General features: G+C 31.4%; 2 protein-coding genes across 3 annotated transcripts in view; one reads left to right on the forward strand and one right to left on the reverse strand.

Moving 5' to 3' along the window:
* The window catches only part of LOC127836235 (uncharacterized), a 478,549-nt gene that overhangs the window by 41,840 nt on the left and 420,219 nt on the right, over nt 1-16,490 (forward strand). The gene's annotated exons all lie outside the window — the stretch shown is intronic.
* Nucleotides 195-2,690, reverse strand: LOC127836246 (L-rhamnose-binding lectin ELEL-1-like). The gene is made up of 2 exons (XM_052362736.1): nt 2,583-2,690; nt 195-1,140 (listed from the first exon to the last, which is right to left on the reverse strand). Exons 1-2 carry the CDS (start codon nt 2,635-2,637, stop codon nt 854-856), a joined length of 342 nt encoding a protein of 113 aa, XP_052218696.1. The 5' UTR covers nt 2,638-2,690; the 3' UTR covers nt 195-853.

Below are 16,490 nucleotides of genomic sequence, written 5' to 3' on the forward strand. Positions count from 1 at the left end.
TTCGTGCCGTTGATTATAGCCTTGCCGTTGATTATAGATGAATTTTAATAAACACGGCTTTAATCAACCGAATTCGCTGTAAAAATGGGATATGTATATATTTACAACATCTATGTACGAACACGGATGATGAAGATTAATTAAACGTTCGAGATTTTTATATCCATATATAACACATATACAACAAACATTCATAATGATTGGTAGCAAATTTAATACGGTTATTAAGAACAAGCTGGATATGCATAATGGTAGGCTTTATATCTAAACAAAGCAGAAGAAGACGAGAAATGAATAAAATAACATTAGGAGTGCTCTGGCAAATAATTAATCGAAATGAAAAACAATATTAACTTGGCGAGAAAAAAAAACAACAAAAAACATAATATTGATCTTAATTATTGCCATATTCTGGGAATTTTCATCAAGTAAGAAATCCGATCATTCAATCGGCCCAACAACTTAATAATAAGTTATTAACAGTTGAGGTCTATTAACTTTAAAATCGGCAACTCATTTTTTTCCACGGAGAATATCAAAATCTATCTAAATATCTATAAATAAAATTATTTAACAAATTCTTACTCTAACAAATCATTGGGGAGAATGAGATGAAACATCCGACATGCTGCACTTAAATACTTTGGAAAACAAAAATAAAAACATAAATCGGAATTTAAATACAACATATTAAAATAGCAAACAGAACTTGCCCATTAGCTCGATTACAAAAAATCATAAGTTTAAAACAGTCAATAAAGTACACTTAAATGAACGATGTAATTTAGCATATTATAACAGAAGCATTTCTTTCAGCTAAGTTAAAATGTTAAAAACAGTACAGCCATGAAAATTAGAAACAGGCGAAGTGGACGTCCAGGTATTTGTATGTGGTAGGACAAGGGTCTCCAAATGCGACGATGTTCGCATTAAGACAACACAGGGTTTGCCCGTTACACATATATTGGACCGTAGCGGTGGAGGTTGTCGACGTGCAGTTTGTGTTATGAATATGCTGAGAGGGACAAATGGCCGCTCCCTGTGTGCGCCCGAAAATGGCCGAGCCCACGAACAGTGTCTGCCCGGCTGGACAGTTCAAACAAATGCTTGCACCCTCGCAGACTATTGCGCCGCCCAGTGCTACAATAAAATACACCATTCAATCAAATTTGCCTTGATGAAATCACACTGCTGTTCATCGGAATTAGAAGTATTTTGAGGTAATAAACATTGACTTATTTTAACATTTTAAATTGGCATATAAACTCCTTGATGTAATATATAATGTTACAAATAAATGTTTAATTTATCATTTGAATTGAACATGGAGTCATGAGTAACAGAAAAAGAATAATGTACAAAAATAAACTATATTTAGTACAATCGCTTTAAATATTATGCACACAGTGAATGAACACAATTTTTATATTGTACATTGCAACGAACTGATCCACAACGGCAATCGTAATATATTGAGTAAGCACTCACGTATTGACATTCTATAATTCATACATATATGTTCATATAAACTACTGATATCAATCACAACTGTTAAAAAATACTTAATAAAACCACATTTTTATTTTATTGAATTATTTCAAAAGCAAATATATTAATGCGATTTAAGTGTGTTCATTCGATTGTAAAGTCAACATTTTTTGCTTCTCAATGTTAAACAAGCATATAATGTGAACATATTAACGAACACTGGAAGTCAAATGAAGTATACTAACTATTATGATACCATAAATGAACTGTCAGATTTTGTAATGAAATTCGTAACGACCGATTTATGAACTCACATTTATTAGATAAACAAACAGTGGTTTGAATGAAAAAATCGGCACAGGTTAATAAAAAACCATGTCATGTATTGTTTTATATGATTATGTTTTCAACCGTAAAAACGATCATTATTTTTTAATTGTATAACACACTAATTTCGTAGGTATTGTGATATCATTTCTTCTAAGCTTGTATTTTTGTTTGTTATTGATTAACGTTTTATCTGTGTTGAAATAATATATAAGTAAGTATATAAACCCTTTAAAAGGGGTATTAGTTTTACTCAGCGATTATGACTTTTATTTCACTGAAAATGCTTTTATTTTAAATTGTATAAGCGAAATAGCACACACTATGCACATGTCGATTTACCTGTATGACATCTCTTGCTTTCGCATGTACAGAAAATATTACATATAAGGAACCAGTTTGTTTAAATGTTCCCGACTTCATTGTTTTATAGTTTGTCGCTGCGTTTGCAATTAAACATATTTTTTTAAGATTCATATAAAAATTACTGAATGAGTTGAAATAAAAATAAGAAGTTTCATTGAAATATTACAGACTGAGTAAAACTAAAAAAGAAAAAAATACGAATTCTCCTTAAAATTTAACTGACAGAGTACAAATAAAAAAAGCAAAAACACGAAGTTTAATTAAAATAGTACTGAGTCTAAAATACACAAAATAATAAAACAAAGAACTGAGAATATACGATCGAGAGAATCTATTCACAACTGTTAATACACAATAATAAATTCGTACACATTTGATTATATGACATTATTTAAACATACCTGAATGTGCGAAACAAGCCACGATCACGAGAAGGCATGTCAGAAAGGACACCATTTTCACTCCAACAATTTCCCAACAAGATGACAGTCGCAACAATCAGTTGATATGCTTTTCGAATGATTCGTTGCCGGTTTATATAGCTATAGGTATAAACAGAAAAAAATGAGAACACAAGCAGTTTGGGCGTTTGCTTGATTGAATCGGTAAAAATGTACCCGATATATTAAAAATAAAGCACGGTGAATCACCAAAAAATTTTTTTTTAAGTAATCAATTATGTTAACCGGATTCTGAAGGAAATTGATATGATAGAAACCGACCGACGAATCGTACAACTGTGTTGATTAACATATTTTGATTGTATCTGCATGATTTTCAAGGTCCGCAACACAAGAAGTTGATAATATCATACACTCAACATAATCGAAACCAAGTAAATATAAGTACAAATATATATTTAACGCGCTTCACATGTCAATACTCTTTTTTTTACACAATAGTATTGCTTAAAAGGTTGACTAAGTCCCTCTAGGTCATGCAATATTTACGGCTTATGTTTTTGTTTCAAAAATGGATTCAGACCAAGAGTAATTTATTCTAATAATTGTTTGTCCGATCAAATAAGTGGAGAAATAGTTCAAAATTAATGCATAATCATGTTTTGGTTTTATTTTAAAGTAGTGCTTGCTGCCACATTTCGTGTCAAATCATCAGACTCTTTCAAATATTTGCAATGCCGGATTTAAGTTCATCACTTAAAGTTTTGTTAACCAATTTTAAGCAAATATTGCTCTTTTCATTAATCCTGATGAATATCAAATGCATTTGTAATTTTCAAACGAATTGCCAGTGTTTGATTACTACAGTTTGCTTAATGACTCAAGCACACGCAACTTAAATAAAAAAATGAAAATTGAAAGTACAGTCAAGCAGTTGAATATGAAGTAATTTGTTGTTTTTAATGTATCATTGCATTCAAAACTAATCAGCAAACCTAACAGGCTTCATCACCTATGGAAAGTGCTAACCATTGAGCTTGAAAGCCAACATTTATCATTTAAAATATGGGTATATTTAATTAATAATCATATGAAACAAAGAAAACAATCAATCACACTGTTTGTTATTCAACAATCTTAGACGAAGCCTTATGTGTTGAGAGTAGGTCTGGAAAACTCGTAGACATTTAGATAGGACATATATTTCTAAAACAAACAAAAGCAAAATCGTTACTTACCATTTCTGTACTACATATTGAACGTTTAAATAGACCCTTTAATAATAGATTTTCCAATAACATTAACACACGACGCAAAGGTTTTGTAAAACAATAAAATTGTACTTTAACTTGTATATATTGTTGTACTTCTATGTATACGTTATTGTACTTTAAATATTATTTTATCGTTCCTAAACTTGAAAGTTTCATTACTTTTACGTGAAAATTATTGTGCTTAAACTTTCAGGTAATTATACTTTTATATGTAGAATATTGTAGGATATTGTACTTCAACATGTGTTTACCTATGTACGCTTGTTATTAGCTCTGTAAAATAAAAAATAATCATTGTTATACTTTGATAATTATCTACGTATTAAAGGGACCGTCAACCACGAATGACGAAAAAAGTTCATATTTTCAGTATATTCGGTAATACAATTTCGCGATGTACTTTCGATTTCACATCGCGTAAATTATATTATCGAATATACTGAAAATATGAACTTTGTTTCAGGTAATATAATAAACCAGGTGACATAACGATATAAACACTATAAATAACACAAGTAGATAGATCATTTTATATATAAAATATATACAATTCACTACGCATGCACAATTTGCATTCCTGTGTTTACCACGTGACGATGATGATCAATCTACTTGCGTTATTCAAGTAATGTAATATACCAGTCGTGATATTTCAATCAATATAAACTCATTATTGTAAAAAATACGGTATTTTACAACTTTTCTTTTTTCGTCATTCGTGGTTGACGGTCCCTTTAAAAGCTGAATATTGATAGATTAAATAACCGTCTTTAATTTGTTTATATTACTGAAACGATATGACGTTGATACAATGATCCAAAGTAACAAAAGCTGTCTCCATATGAAGACATATGCCCCAGAAAAATGCTTTTTCGAAACCAAAACGCAGATTTCGAAACCTAAACGCGGACCAGTTCAAGGTCAAGGTCACAGGGGTCAACATTTGTGTGCGTATGGAAAGGCCTTGTTCATATACACATGCGTTACAAACATGAAGGTTACATCTGAAGCGACATAGAAGTTATGAGCATTTTTCGAAACCTTAACGCAAAAGTGTGACGGACAGACGAACAGACAGACAGACAGACAGACAGACAGACAGAAATGCGATCACTATATGCCCACCTTCGGGAACATAGAAAAGTTGATGTCATTTAAAATGGCATGTATTCTTATTAACCTTGCCTTAACATATTCTTGTCCATGAATACAAACGTCAGCGAGATTTGTATTATACATGTGTGTGCGAAAGCGACTTTGACACAATGGGGATATTTCGGAGTTTCTGGCGCGATTACGTGTCTGAATTTTTCGCATTTGATCTCCCTTTGAACGTTTTGTACTTGATCAGAATCTAGTGGACAAGTTGTTTCTTAAATGTATAATATACATTTATACTTATCGTGTAATGAAATATCCCGAATCGTTATAGCAGTCGTCGATATTAAAAAAGAACGCTTAGAAAGAAAATATTTTTCTGAGCTACTAAAGAAAAAGTAGGTTTACCGATTACGTACGAAGAGCCACTATCGGCATTATTTAAATAATTAAAATAATGCAAGGGAATGTTATTCTAGGGAAAACGGCATATAACGTGATATATTCTTCCATCTGGATTCGATTTGCAACGTAAACAACTATCATATGCTTGTTTATCTGTACTTCGTCCCACAAATATCATGGCAGTAGTACATGCGCGTAAGAATTTTAAGCATGAAGTTATATGTGTAGTAAGATGGGGTATAAGGAGTTCTGAGCTGCCTTTCTCAATGACTTAGCTTTAATTGAAACAAAGTGTAGTTTCTTGGACACGGGAGGTCACGGTTCCGTTCCTCATCGTTTCCCGGGAATATGTCTAGCCGGATTACATAAACAAGACATTCACTATCTGGTTCGGATTGTTACGTTTAAATCTCCTTTAACTGCATCAAAGTTTAAATACAAGAAATGTAATCAATTCTTTGTAATGCTTCAGCAAATCCAATACATCGAAGTTAACGACATCAATATCAATCTAAAAGCATACCGGCGGGAAAACTAGTTTTACCCGAAGTGCTCTCATAGCAACCTATTACATGTATGTATGTCGGCATCGTTTATACACCCCGATTTCAGATCGATACCATACTGACACTCAATCAACAACTATTCCGATCACTCGTCATCATGTGCTGAAACAGAACCGAAACCGTTCCGGGTCAAATCTGGTTTTCACTTAATGGTTGAGATACGTCGGATTTTATCCAGCAAGGTCCCCGAAAGAAGCCAACCCTTACACAAATCATATTGAAACGACTTCTTTAAAGCTTCATACTTCAGCTGTCTAGCCTAAGTTTGACCTCTATTAAAATCCAATGAAATTTTGAAAACATTTTCCGCCAGTAAGCCTGAATTAATAAATTCAAATTCCGCATCTGCTAATTAAAAAAAATCCCCGAAACTGACGCAACATCCAGTGTTGATTTGGGTATGATGCAGCTACAAATTGTGCAGAAAACATATTTATGACATAAGTCACCATGATTTCCTTTGATCTCATTTATTTAATTCATTAAGTTTGTCCCAACAAAAATAGACGCCGTTAATATGTTTGTAAAGATATTGCTTGTTTATCCTTTAAAGAGATACAAAAACACTAAATGAGACTCACCGTTCAAACGTTGAAATTAAACAAGCGTATGTTATTAAAATACCAAACATATTTACCCTACGCATATCTGCTAGTCCATCAGAAACATTCAGGGTGTAAAAAGTTTGTGCAGCGATCCGAACAACTGAAATATAATGACATCATTATTTTTATATACGAAACTATATAGTTTGAATTAACCAAATTTGCGTTTTATGATAGACGATATAAAAGACGATTTAAATTAAGAAGATTCGGAAGATTTTAAAGGGGCCTTTTCACAGATTTTGGCATTTTTTTTAACTTATTCATTAAATGCTTCATATTGATAAATGTAAACATTGGATCATAAAAGCTCCAGTAAAAAATCAAGAAAAAAATTAAAAAAAAGGAAAAGAACATTGCCCGGAGCAGGTTTCGAACCAGTGACCCCTGGAGTCCTGCCAGAGTCCTGAAGTAAAAACGCTTTAGCCTACTGAGCTATTCCGCCGAGTACACATTCGTGACGTATTTTATACCTTATATAAGCAATCTTCGTAGTTTCACAAAATTTAACGACAAAAACAGAACTCACCAAATTATTCAATCGTTTCGCGTTGCAACGCTTTATAATTTTTAGGTTTTAAAATCGTCAAAAGATGCATATAATGGCTTTATTAGAGCATGGTTAATGTTCAGTATTACTGTTTCCTCACAAATATCATAACTAAAACGAAAACTTACGAATCTGAAACAACTTTTTTCAATTTTGTCAATTTACCAAAGCGTGAAAAGATCCCTTTAAATTGTCAATATTTTTATATGTAACATTTCTATCTCGGCTACAAACGCCTCTTATTTATCAATATTTGTATGTGGCACATTACAAGCTAGGTTACACACGCTTATTATATATTCTGAACAATTGATTTGGAAATTCCGTTGGATAAGTTTTAAGGATAACTTGTGTATTTTCGAGCTTAGTGCTCAATGTCTCTATCTCACGAACATACTAATGTCCACGTCTGTTCATGGTCGCATGTTTCAAGGACATCAATTCAAACATTATGTTATGTTGTTTTTAAAGCAACCGGTAAATACCAATTTTAGTACATGCGAGTCTTACCAGTGTTATTTACTCCAAATACCAGAAAGGGTTATGTGTGTTTATATTGGAATAACTGTTCAACTGGTAGGTCATTTTACCGATCGGTCGATAGAGTTGTGTCTCCCTATTTTTTCCATCACTTTATCTCATGTTGATTTAAATGATTTTGAAACGAATTGATACAAACATAAACCTTTTTTTATACCAAGTGTTGCTAAAAATACCAGATGGATTCTGATCAAGTCAAGAGATTAGGTCTAGCGGGTTTTCAGAGTTATTACTGTCCAAGTAAAATGAATATTTAATTACATATACTATTTGCACTTTTACTACTCATCTTCACTAAATATCAGTGTCTGATCGGATATTCACCATTTATAAAATCTAATAAGTATTCAACAAGATAAGAGAGTGTGAAGCGCACATTCCCCATGTATTCCAGAGTCGTATTCATTTAAACCGATGTTGCCATGTTCGTTAGGTCGTTTAATTAAATATCCAAAATAAACATTGATTTAAAAGCCTCATTACCAAACATCAATCGAAATGACAGTACGGAATTTTAATCAGACTGCGGCGATCATATGCAAATAAAAAGATTTCTATCCTAGTTTATTGACAAGGTTTTTTTACGTTGCTATGACTAAAACACAAATATTGACCTTCACTCAATTTATGTCCCCTTTAGACGGATAGTTACGAAGCGTCAGAACGGAGATGATTTTAAAGAGGATTTCTTTTTTTTTTTTTTTATTCAATATAATACATACAATATATACATGTATATGATTAAACAACATAGTGATTGTACAAAGCAATAAAGTTCAGACATGTTATACAAGATATGCTAATATATATATATTTTTTTAAGAGAAAAGAAAAGAAAAACAGAAGAATAGTTATGAAAAATGATGAGTTGTGTAAATTCGGAAGAAAGTATACTGGACTTGTGTGTTTTTTGTATATTCACAATGATCTTATAAGAAAAAATATACAAACAATATTTTAGAAAGATAAACTAACATTAGAGTGAAATGTATATAAGTGGACAAACATCATGAGAATTTAATCCGATTCCATTTTTGTTCAAAGATTTGTAATGTGTCATTACTGAGGGCTATTTCTTTCTCAATCTGGATTTTAAGTTTAAGACTATGGACAAAACAATTAAAATTTGGTACTTGTTTTTTGTACTTCATGTTAAAGATAAAATATTTCATCAATATAAGAATAAAATTCACAATAGTATTATAGTCTATTGATTTCAATGAGTAAATTCCGAAACTTACATTTAAGAAAGATAGTTTAACGTTTAGTTGCTGTTGTTCAAGAAAAGATACTAATTGATTCCAGATAGGCTGGATGTGTTTGCACTCCCAAAAAAGATGTTCTATAGTTTCGATGTTTTCACCGCAGAAGTCACACAGATTTGAGTTAGATAATTTGCATTTAAAGAGATATTTATTTGTAGCAATAATTCTATGGATGTATTTATATTGAAAATTTCTCAGTGTGCTTTCAATAGTTGATTTATATGACATTGTAAATATTTGTTTCCAATTAAGTTCATGTTCTCCGAAAAGGACTTGCCATTTATTTTGGGTTTTGGAGTTTTCTGTAGGGTTTTTAATTTGTAGTGTGTAAAATATTTTATTCGTTTTGTTTTTTCTTCCAAGTATGTTTTCTACATATGTTGTTTGAGTACATGGTGTATTATTTGTATTGATTTCAGATTTAATATGTATGGGTATGCTTTTGATTAGTGTGTAGTACGTCAGAAAAGGATTTGAAGGTATTCCGTATATGTAGCATATATCATCAAAAGAGTAGAAATCCTTAATTCTGTAGTCATATAATTGGTCGACATATTTAATGCTTCGTTCAAACCAATCTTTATAGAAAAACGTCTTATTGTTTGAAGTTATGTTTTTATTGTTCCATAAAATAGTTTTACTGCTGGTTTGGGTTTCTAAGTTATGAGTGACATCACTCCATGCTGATAGAACATCAGACAGAAATATGTTTTCGTTTGCAATTTCCTGTAAGATAGTATTGATGATGTTACATTCAAAGAGTAAGGAGTCACCATATTTTTTTAGGATTTTCTGGTAGAATAATTTCCATTTACTCGTATTGGTATTATCTAGGTATCTTTTAACCCAGCTGCATTTGATTGCATTCAAGAATGAGTCAATGTTTGTTAATTGGATACCTCCATTTTCTACAGATTGAATTAACTGAGTTCGTTTTATTTTATCAGGCTTACCGTCCCATATGAAATTAAATATTGCTGATTGTATATCGTTAATAACATCATTTGGTGGATTTGGGAGAACTGTTAATACATAAATTAATTTAGGAAGTGCAAACGTTTTCAATACTGTGTTTTTTCCGATTAGTGTAAGTTTACGGTGATGCCATGATTTTAAGCAGTTTTTAAAATTCTGTAATTTAGGTAGTATGTTTTTAAGAACTGTATCCTTTTCATTATTTGTGAAAGTAATTCCTAATGTTGTGGCTTCATCGGATGTCCAATTAAATTTCATTTCTTTTTTTATATAGGACATTACTTTGTTTTAATTTACCTACTCGTAGCACAGTACATTTGCTTTTGTTTAGTTTAAGACCCGATGTCTCTCCGTAAAGGGTTAGTGACTCTATAAGGTTATGGAAAGAATCGTAATTGTCGTTTAAGAAATAGGTTGCATCGTCAGCAAATAGGGACTGCTTGATATCTTCATCAGGTTCTAGTGATATGCCTTTTATGTGTTTATTTGATTGGATGTGATGTGATAGATACTCGATGCAAATAATAAATAGCGATGATGAGAGTGGACATCCTTGTCGAACCCCTCGTTCGATGTTAAAACTGTTTGAAAAGAAACCATTGTTAATGATTATACTGTTAATATCGGTATAGAATAGTTTAACCCATTGAATAAGACTTTCACCAAAGTTCATATTTTCTAAGCAAGAGAACATAAATGAATGATCAAGCGAGTCGAATGCCTTTTCAAAGTCTGCAAAGAATATTAGACCAGGATTGTTTGAATTGTTGAGATAGTTTATGCATTCTTGGATAAGACGAACGTCTTCACCAATGTAACGTCCTTTTATGAAACCAGATTGAGATTTTGAAATGATTGATGGTAATATTTTTTTAATTCTATTTGCTATACTTTTAGTTGCAATTTTATAATCATTGTTTAGTAAACTAATCGGGCGCCAGTTTGATAAGGATTCTAAGTTTTTTCCAGGTTTTGGAATAAGTGATATAATACCTTGTTTTTGTAGCGTAGTTAAGTTTTCGTTGTTATATGAATAGTTAAGTGAATTAATTAGATGTGTTTTTATATCATTCCAGAATATTTTATAAAATTCGATTGTGATGCCATCAGATCCTGGGCTTTTGTTATTTTGCATTTCTTTTAGGGCTAATCCACATTCATATTCATTAAGCAATCCGTCGCATAGTTGTTTTTCCTCTTGGTTTAAAGCGTGATGTGTATTTTTGAAAAGGGTGTTATTTTCAACATTTTTTCGTTTATAGAGGGTTTCGAAAAATAAACGTTGTTCTTCTAGTATTTGAGTTATGTTTGTTCTATCTTTGCCATTGACTACTAATTTGTGTACAGTTGTTTGTTCACTTCTACGTTTTTCAATGTTTGCGAAATATTTTGTATTTTTTTCATTGTGTTCAACATGCTGTGCACGCGCTCTTAATATTATTCCATTGAGACGTGTATGATAGATTCCATCTAATATTTGTTTTTTTAATGCTATTTCATTTTCAATGTTGGTGGTATCATTTGTGTTTATTTGATGCAATTGTTTTTCAAGTGTTTCAATAGTTTTGATGGTTTCAGTTTCAAGTTTGTGTGTTTCTTTTTGTTTAAATGATGTGTATCTAATTGTTGTGTTACGGATATTTCCTTTAATTACTTCCCATAAGGTGTTTGGGTTTGCATCTTTATAATTTTGAACTGTATTTAATATTTCCTGTTTTATTTGTGGTTGATATTGTGTATCCAATAAGATGCTGTTGTTAAGTTTAAAGTATCCTCGGCCTCTTTCAGGTTGTATATTGTGTAGTTTAAGTTCAACTAGAGAGTGGTCAGTCATAAATCCTGGTTTTATATTACATGTGTCAATAATGTTGCAAAGAGATTCAGATACTAAAAAATAGTCTAATCTACAAAATATTGTTGGTTTTGTGTTTGAGTGCCAGGTGAATTTGCTTTCGTTTGGGTATACTGTACGCCAGATATCTATCATATTGTAGTTTTCAATTATGTTATTTAAAATGGTTCTATTTTTAGGATGAGTATAAAGATTTCCATTCTTTTTATCTAGTAATGGGTTCAGGACAGTATTGAAATCACCACCGATTATAATATTTTTATCTTGGTTATTAATTATAAAGGATTGTTATGTTTCGTAAAATGTGGAATCATCTATGTTAGGACCGTAAACGTTGATTATTGTTAGTTGTGTTTCATGTATTTTGATATCTATACTTGCTATTCTGCCAATTATTATTTCGTTAAGGTTATCAACTGTGATCCCTATGTTACTTTTTATCAGAAAGGCAATGCCTTGTTTATTAGTATATTGTCCACTGAGGTATATGTCCCCGTCCCATTCATCTTTTAAGGTTTGTGCTAAAGTATGTGTCAAGTGACTTTCTTGTAATAAGCATACATTATATTTTTTTTCGTCTAACCATTTGAAGATTTTTATGCGTTTATCTTTGTTGTTTAGCCCTTTTACATTTAAAGTACATAGTTTGATCATATAAAAAAGGTGGAGGGTGATGTAAATGATAATGTGTGTGTGTTTGTCCAGTTAGTTTCTATTTGAAAACGTGTCAGGTTGGTTTCTAATATGAGAAATAAAATGTCTATACATATATATGTGAGATGTGAAAAAAATGTGAAAATGATTTATACAAAAAAAATGCTTTTTATCAAGGATTCGTCGAAAAAATGACAAGTAATATGACAATATATTTAGATCATTTCAAAATCTAGCCTGTTTACATAGTGCATACCTTATAATAACAATACCTTATCAAAAAATCATTTTCATTGTCACAATTATATCATATATAGTTAAAATGCAATCATGTCAATTCATGTCGCAAAGAAATGACAAGTAATATGACAATATATTTACCTCATTTCAAAATCTAGCCTGTTTACATAGTGCATACCTTATAATAGCAATACCTTATCAAAAAATCATTTTCATTGTCACAATTATATCATATATAGTTTAAATGCAATGTCAATAAACAACATTTTAACATAACACATTGTTTTTATGACTGTTAATATTATACATACTATCGTCATACACATATTTTACCAACGCCTATGTGTTACAAATAATGTAATCAGTGTTGTTTTATATACGAACTATTTTACACAAAATGTTATTTATATAATAAAATACAGTTGCCATGTATCTGTGGCCGAGTAGCAAGATTGGTATATTTTATTTCATTTGAGTTTTTCATAATTATTTTATAATTATTTTATTCACGCCTTCATTTTTTAATCATTTTCGGTTGTGTTTTATTAAAAAAAAACAAAAACAAGATATGTCCATACAAATGTTAAACAAGATAGTTTTAGCCAGCGGCTGACAGTATTAATTTTATAAAATAGGTTTAATAACAAACAAAACAATGTTGATAGTTGCCCATGTATGTTTCTATAAATGGTAGTTATAACTGTACTTAGTATAATAATCTACCGTAGAAAAAAGGATCAAGCTATAGATTCAGTGACACACTGACAAGATATATGAGGACTATAGTACTAGCATATTAATTGGTAGTTATAACTGTACTTAGTATAATAATCTACCGTAGAAAAAAGGATCAAGCTATAGATTCAGTGACACACTGACAAGATATATGAGGACTATAGTAGTAGCATATTAATTCACGGTTATTTCTTACAAACACCATGATTAATGTCGTTTGATTTACATATACATAATTACAGAAAATATATATTGGGTTAGTATTCATATAATAAATCAGAGTAGTTCGTTTAAAAATACAGTAGTCTTAACCGTACAAGCGTTGTGTTTCTAAATGTTACTTTTTTGTTATAAATATGTGTATGAACGTATTTGCACGTATGTTTCCCGGTAAGGAGACCTTGTATTTAAATACAAGAGGACTTTGAGGGAAGCATTTATGATTAATCAATAAATAATCTATTCGATCGTTCTTAGGTCAGTTTAACGAAAAACCGAAAGTGACCCAAAAATATTCCATGCGTATTTAACTTATTCGTTTAGAATCAGGTAAATAAAAGGCTTTGTTTCTTGTTAAAAGCCTATATATTGATATGAAGGTGCAATATTTATGAAGACGAAACTCTATTTTCAAGTCTGTTGACATCTGACTATAACTCACCTTAAACGTACGTGTATATGCTAATTGTTTTATCAACATACAATTTAGACATAAATGAACCAATTAAGGAGTAATACAAACAATGTTTTTATAATACAGTAGGGCTTTTATATGTAAAAGAAATCTGTAAATATAACAACACTATCAATTATCGCAACTCTTCAGTAACACAAAACACACCCACGCACGAACGCATGCACGCGCACGCACTCACACACACACACACACAAAGCATCAACTAAAGGCGCTATCAAGGTACTAATATGTCCATAATATAGCTCACACATAAGCTCAATATAACTAGTATAGGCATTGCATTTTTGTTAAACCTATTGATCCTAAGCCAATTCCAGGTTTACATATTTCCATACAACGCAACATACAACAAACAGTTATCTTTACCAATAAACTAAAGAGGATTTCTTTACCAATAAACTAAAATGGTTAATTTCAATTAAACTATTAAAAAGAATTTTTGTTTAATATATCATGATAGTTATATCAATTAGTTGCTTGTGCATATTTAAGTGTGGTTTTACTTTAAGTCTGTGATATGTGCTAAAGCACGACTATCCTAAAAACACGTATTGATACTTAATTTTCTACATAGGTGTACTTCAAAAAGTTAATTCCTGATACTTTAAAATGGACAAATGTTTTAAATTTACACATAATACATCAACAGATGAGTATATAACAATTAAGTATTGTCTACCTAAATGCAGAGCAAACATATTCGGAAAGTTCGAACATAAATGAATTTGATTGTAAGAGCAAAAATATCCACAATTATCCGTTCGCACTCATTTGTATTTGAGATATAACTAGTTCTTCTAGTTTTAAGCCACAAACTAACCAGTGAGCGAAAGCAAACACTTAAATGATTTTTTATACAATCGCAATATATCCGATAGTTCGTTAGTTGGTTTGTATAATCTGTTGCTGTCTAATGCCAATTGCGCGTTTTCATCTATAGGCTCTAATTGTATCAGAAAATTAAACATTCCTTTATGTAAAGCGGCGGTAGACATAACCGCAATCTTATTTGAACGCATTCATTTATGTCGATAAATAGTGGTAGAAAGAAGATGGAATGTATGGTTTTTTTTACATAATTTTAGCCTGGTTTTGTTGAAAATCGCGTGTTTTACAAAATTAATTGCCAGTTTATTCATTGTTGATGTTAATACGTTACTGGATAAGTTTCTATTTCAATAACTGAACGTGTAATTATTGAGGCTCCTGTTATTGTATGATTGTTACCAATAAGCTTTCCCACGCGATGAAAACGCAGATTGCGGCCTGAAAATGTATGGAAATGACATGAGATGCATGTTTTCCATATACATGAATCTGGTTCCGACTGGGTATGTAAATGTATACCCTATAGGCTGGACGAAATTGCATTATCGTGAACATAACCATTATCGTGAACACCATGGTGACAATACGACAATATTGAACATGCTGTTGGGTGAACTTAACGCTCGAATAGCATTCATTTCTAAATATTGTAAACCTTATACTTGTTTGATTTTGTGTTTAAAACATTAGGCGGCACATATCAATCACTTCATAGCCCACCCGCGAAGTCTGAACAACCTATTTATGTGCGTTTATTCACCACGCAATGCAATCTGATCGGACCATATTAAATAATACCAAGCGGTTACCCATCAAACCACAAAGTACTTTTGAAAAATAACAAATAGATTTTTTATCTGACTTTGATTGTTGAATAACGGACATAAATGATACATAAATAAATATATAGCAGCTCAAGGCCATACTATTTTCGATCATGATCAAGGCTAATTTATGATCAGACCTCGGTTATCGATAACCACTTCATGTGACACCGGACATTGGTCGATTTTTCCGATTAAAATTATGTTGTTGATACTATGATTTTGACAGAAACGTACGAAGAATACGTATTTTAAGGTGAATACATTGGAATAATAAGCCTTTAGAAAGATTATCAGAAGAGAAATTCGTATTTCCCGCCGATAGTCTTTTATTTAAGGCAAGTGACAAATCGCCTAAACAAGACATACAACATAACAATTATTAAAGCCGGTGTCACCACCTTGGAACGGTCAATAAATTCATTGGGGTTCAAACCGGTTGAATGAAGCGTCGAAACTAACGCAGAAGGTCAATCTAAATCATTGGGGTTTATACCGGTTGAATGACGCGTCGAAACTTACGCATAACGGTGAATCGAAATCATTGGAGTTTAAACCGGTTGAATGACGCGTCGAAACTTTCGCTGATTAATAATCTCAGATCATGGTAATGTGTTACCCTTACACCCGCCATATTGACGTTGGCTGACTGCTTGTAATGAGAGGACATATGCTGTCACTCACAGCTAATGACGCTACTGAAACAAAAACATATACTGTTACAACTTTTTGAATAGGCATTTTACCTTGAAACGTAATGAAATGTAAATAAACTATAATACATGTTATGACAAAGTCTG

This window comes from Dreissena polymorpha, chromosome 6, assembly GCF_020536995.1.
Source record: "Dreissena polymorpha isolate Duluth1 chromosome 6, UMN_Dpol_1.0, whole genome shotgun sequence".
Classification (NCBI taxonomy): domain Eukaryota; kingdom Metazoa; phylum Mollusca; class Bivalvia; order Myida; family Dreissenidae; genus Dreissena; species Dreissena polymorpha.

Bases quoted from the DNA above. Each gene is read 5' to 3' on its own strand.
- LOC127836246 (XM_052362736.1), bottom strand. From the start codon at position 2,637: ATGGTGTCCTTTCTGACATGCCTTCTCGTGATCGTGGCTTGTTTCGCA. The intron at 1,141-2,582 runs GTATGTTTAAAT...ATTTTATTGTAG, and splicing joins GGCTTGTTTCGCACATTCAG to CACTGGGCGGCGCAATAGTC.